Here is a 3,515-nt window from a genome sequence, read left to right as displayed (position 1 = left end):
GCCCTCAGCTTGCCCGCTAGGCTGGGCTCAGAGGAGAGGATCCGTAGTAATTCTGCCTTCACTGTCCTCCCCCGGTGTCTGCTGGCTGATTCATCAGTCCTCCTGGAGACTTCTAGGACATCAAGCCAGGTGCAGTTGCCTTTGATGAAGGACAGCATCATCAGGGCTGCCTCACTGGGCCTGGGCTTCTTGAGCTCCGTGCTCAGGTAGACCAGCTGCTCGGCTGTGTAGAAGTTGAGGTGGAAATACTCAGCTCGCTTCTTTGCCACAAGCGTCTTCCAGTGGTCCAGGAAGTGCTCCATCTGCCTACACAGGTCTTCCAGCAGCCCGGCCACCTCCCCGCACCCCGTGAGCTGGCCCACCAGCTCCAAGTGGAAGTCCATGAGGATGGAGACGCCCTCCTTAGGAGAGCAGTACACCTGGGCGCTCCAGGTCCTGAACAGCATGTTCCCAGCAGAGTAAAGACTGAGGAAGGACTGCACAAGCCTCTGCACGTTGCAGAACACCTGCGGAGAGTGAACAATCAGTGGACGTTACAGACTGTACCAGAGAGGCCACGCGGTCTAGAACAATAAAGATGGTTTCTAATGGGAAAGACACTGGTTGACTATATGACCTCAAACAAATGCTGTTGCTGGAGCTACCATCAAGGCAGCCCCGACTCATAGTGCCCCACAGTGTGGCAAAATGCTGCCCAGCCCTGCACCATGCCAACCACACATGCGGATCAGACCCTCGTGACCCAGAGGATGTTATGGCCGATGTTCAGAAGTAGATTGCCATACCATGTTCTAGCCCATAGTTCCTCCCCTGACAGGCAGGTGGTAGCTGCATGAAAGGTGCATTGCTTGGGAAAGGGACCCTGACCTTCCACAGGAAGGCACATTTCTACCACGGAACCAATAATGCCCGCTGTGAGCAAATGACATTTACCACAAAAGACCCTCCTTCCTCATCCATAGAATTGACCGTATGGGAGGGCTCTCTTCCTCAGTAGGTACTGTATTACTAAGATAAGGTATGATTTGGACAATCTAAGTGAACTTTAAAGAAAGCCTATCATACACATAAGAGACAATTATGTAAATCACTATGCTTTTAGAAAGTTTTGGTGTGTTGCTGATTTATAGAGTGAGTGAAGCAATCTTAATGCCTAAAAGCTACCCATTGGCCTCTCCGTTCTCAGGGCAATGGCCCAGGCACAGACCACCCTGCGGACCACAGAGGAGGAGAGCTCACCTCAGGGCCCGCACTGGCTGCCCTTCTCCCCTCAGGCTGGGAAGGTAGGTGGCGTGCATTCTGCAAACTCACTAGCTCTGTTCTCCAGGGACTTCTTAGCAATTAACTCCAAGCTGACGCCATTTTGAGTTTCTCCAGCAACTCAGCAGTGGCCACTCTGCCCAGACTGATGCGACCTCTGCGGTGGGCACCCGGCCTGCCTGTGATGTGGCCGTGGGCACTCACCTCAGCGAACACCTCCACTTCAACCATGTTCTGCTCCTTCTTGCCAGACATCAGCATCAGCTTGTTCTGCAGCTCTCTCAGCTCTTCTAACGAGTACCGTCGTGCTTGCCCGTGGTCACCAAGACTCTCAGGAAGGTCCAAGTGTAGGACGGAGTCTGGGGAGATCTGGGGCACATCACAGAGGGAGCGGTCAGTTACTGGAGGCAGAGCCCCCGCATGTCCCCTAAACACCCCTGGGACCCGAGCTCAGGCACCTTTGGGCCATCTTTCGGCGCCTCGATGACATAGACCCCTCTGCTGTTGATGGCTGTTGCCAGGGACAGGGACGAGAGCTCCACGGACCCGTGTGTTTCCTTCACTGTTTTCAGCCATTCCAGGTTCCTGGCAGAATCACGCTGTGGGGAGAAGTCGAGAAATTGGTCCCTGGGTCAGATGATCATAGCCTTTCGCCGCTCCCGGTAGTATTCCTCTCTCTCTCCATTTTCCCCGGGAGAAGTCCCTTCCTCAGGTCCAGGCTCTGCAGCCCCCCCCCAGGAGAGCCTTCCCCACCCCGCCCCCACAACTGTACTGGGAACAGCTCCCACGGGCTCGTGCGCCTCCCTCACAGCATGCCTGACCCTTGGTATTGCCACATCTCTAAGAAGCCGGTGTCCAGTCTCCACTAATGGCCAGGCCCTGGTTGGCGGGTGGGGCCCTTGGCCTGCATCCTTAGTCAGTGATGAAGATGGACAGACACGAAGCCTGCTTCCCTTGGGAAGCCCACTCGTCAGCTGGGTCCAAAGTCTGAAGTTCCAGACTTTGGGGAAACCGGCACAGATGTGTTTGTTTGTATTTGAGCTTGTAGCCGAGAAAATGCAAACAGTCCATGTGTTCACTGCAGTTCTCATTTCTCCCTCGCCCCCCAGGGCTGTTCTGCGGCTGGTCCAGCTGCCTGGGCAGCACGGGGTCCTCTGGGAGGTCCCATACATAGTGTCCATAGGATCTGGATCTGTGTAGGAGGCCCCTGGTGCACAAAGCTCACTTAAATTGAAATGTTTCTTTTCCAATTGTGACAGGTATGGAAGCTACCAGAAATGTTATTAGTAAAATAATAAATGATTACCATATAGAAACAAATCTTGGAAATATTTTAGCACACCTCCTTTTCAATCTTTTCCCCATTTTTTTTTTACATTTCATTTTATTTTTACTTATTTATTTTTTAAAATGCTTTTATTGGGGGCTCTTACATCTCTTATGGAAATCCATACATTCATGCAGTGTGTCAAGCACATTTGCACATATGCTGCTTCCTCATTTTCAAAGCATTCTTTCCCAGCTTGAGCTCCTGATATCAGCTCTCCCTATTTCTTCCCCCTCCCTCCCCGGCTCGCCCTCCCTCACAAACCCTTGATACGTTATAGATTATTATTTTCATATCTTACATCCTCGTCCATCACCTCTTTCCCCATGTTTTGTGTGCTGATGACTACCGTAATTGAGACTACCGTTTGCATACAATTTGTGTAGCCTGCTTTTTAACAGGAGAGAGATGGTATCTACATAGAACAAGGCTGTTTTTGAACGTCCCTTTAAACAGCTTCCTAAAAACCTACCCCCGGTTGCTTACTTCCATCCCTCCTGCTATAAGTCAGGCTTTCTTAAAATCAGTTCTGTGCAGGTGCCAGAACAGAGAGGCTTACCAGTTTCTCGGGCAGGTTAGGGTCATTTTCCAGAGCCTTCCACAGCTCTCTCAGATGGTCCATGAACTCAGCAAAGCCTGCTGTTTTGCTGAGCTTGTAGAGCACAGAAGCATAGCCCTGCATGGCATCGTGGAAGCAGGCCACACGGTCCACCTCTTTGTCGTTCTCACCTGCTGAGATGGCAGCCAGGTCCACAAACACTTTCACCCCGTTCATGTCTGGGAAGGGAGAGACGAGGTCAGCACTAGAGACTTGGCCTCAGCAACATCCTTTTGAAGTCCTCAGTGGACATCCAGTGGGTGCATAGTGCTTATCCACGGTCTACTTCAAATGACAGCACACAATGGCATCTAACCTCTACTGAGCAAA

At 51.7% G+C, this 3,515-nt stretch overlaps 1 protein-coding gene across 1 annotated transcript in view; it reads right to left on the bottom strand.

The window, feature by feature from the left end:
- The window catches only part of LOC101642691 (E3 ubiquitin-protein ligase RNF213-like), a 128,770-nt gene that overhangs the window by 86,079 nt on the left and 39,176 nt on the right, over nt 1-3,515 (bottom strand). Inside the window, exons 18-22 of the mRNA XM_045299521.1 lie at nt 3,502-3,506; nt 3,147-3,364; nt 1,719-1,859; nt 1,465-1,629; nt 14-506 (exon numbers count right to left, since the gene is read on the bottom strand). Of these exons, the coding sequence (XP_045155456.1) occupies nt 14-506; nt 1,465-1,629; nt 1,719-1,859; nt 3,147-3,364; nt 3,502-3,506 (1,022 nt within the window). The remainder of the gene's footprint in view (nt 1-13; nt 507-1,464; nt 1,630-1,718; nt 1,860-3,146; nt 3,365-3,501; nt 3,507-3,515) is intronic.

The sequence above is a fragment of the Echinops telfairi genome, unplaced genomic scaffold (genome assembly GCF_000313985.2).
Source record: "Echinops telfairi isolate 266 unplaced genomic scaffold, ASM31398v2 ScPeMD7_7458;HRSCAF=8496, whole genome shotgun sequence".
NCBI lineage: Eukaryota > Metazoa > Chordata > Mammalia > Afrosoricida > Tenrecidae > Echinops > Echinops telfairi.
This window is presented reverse-complemented; position numbering and strand designations above follow the sequence as displayed.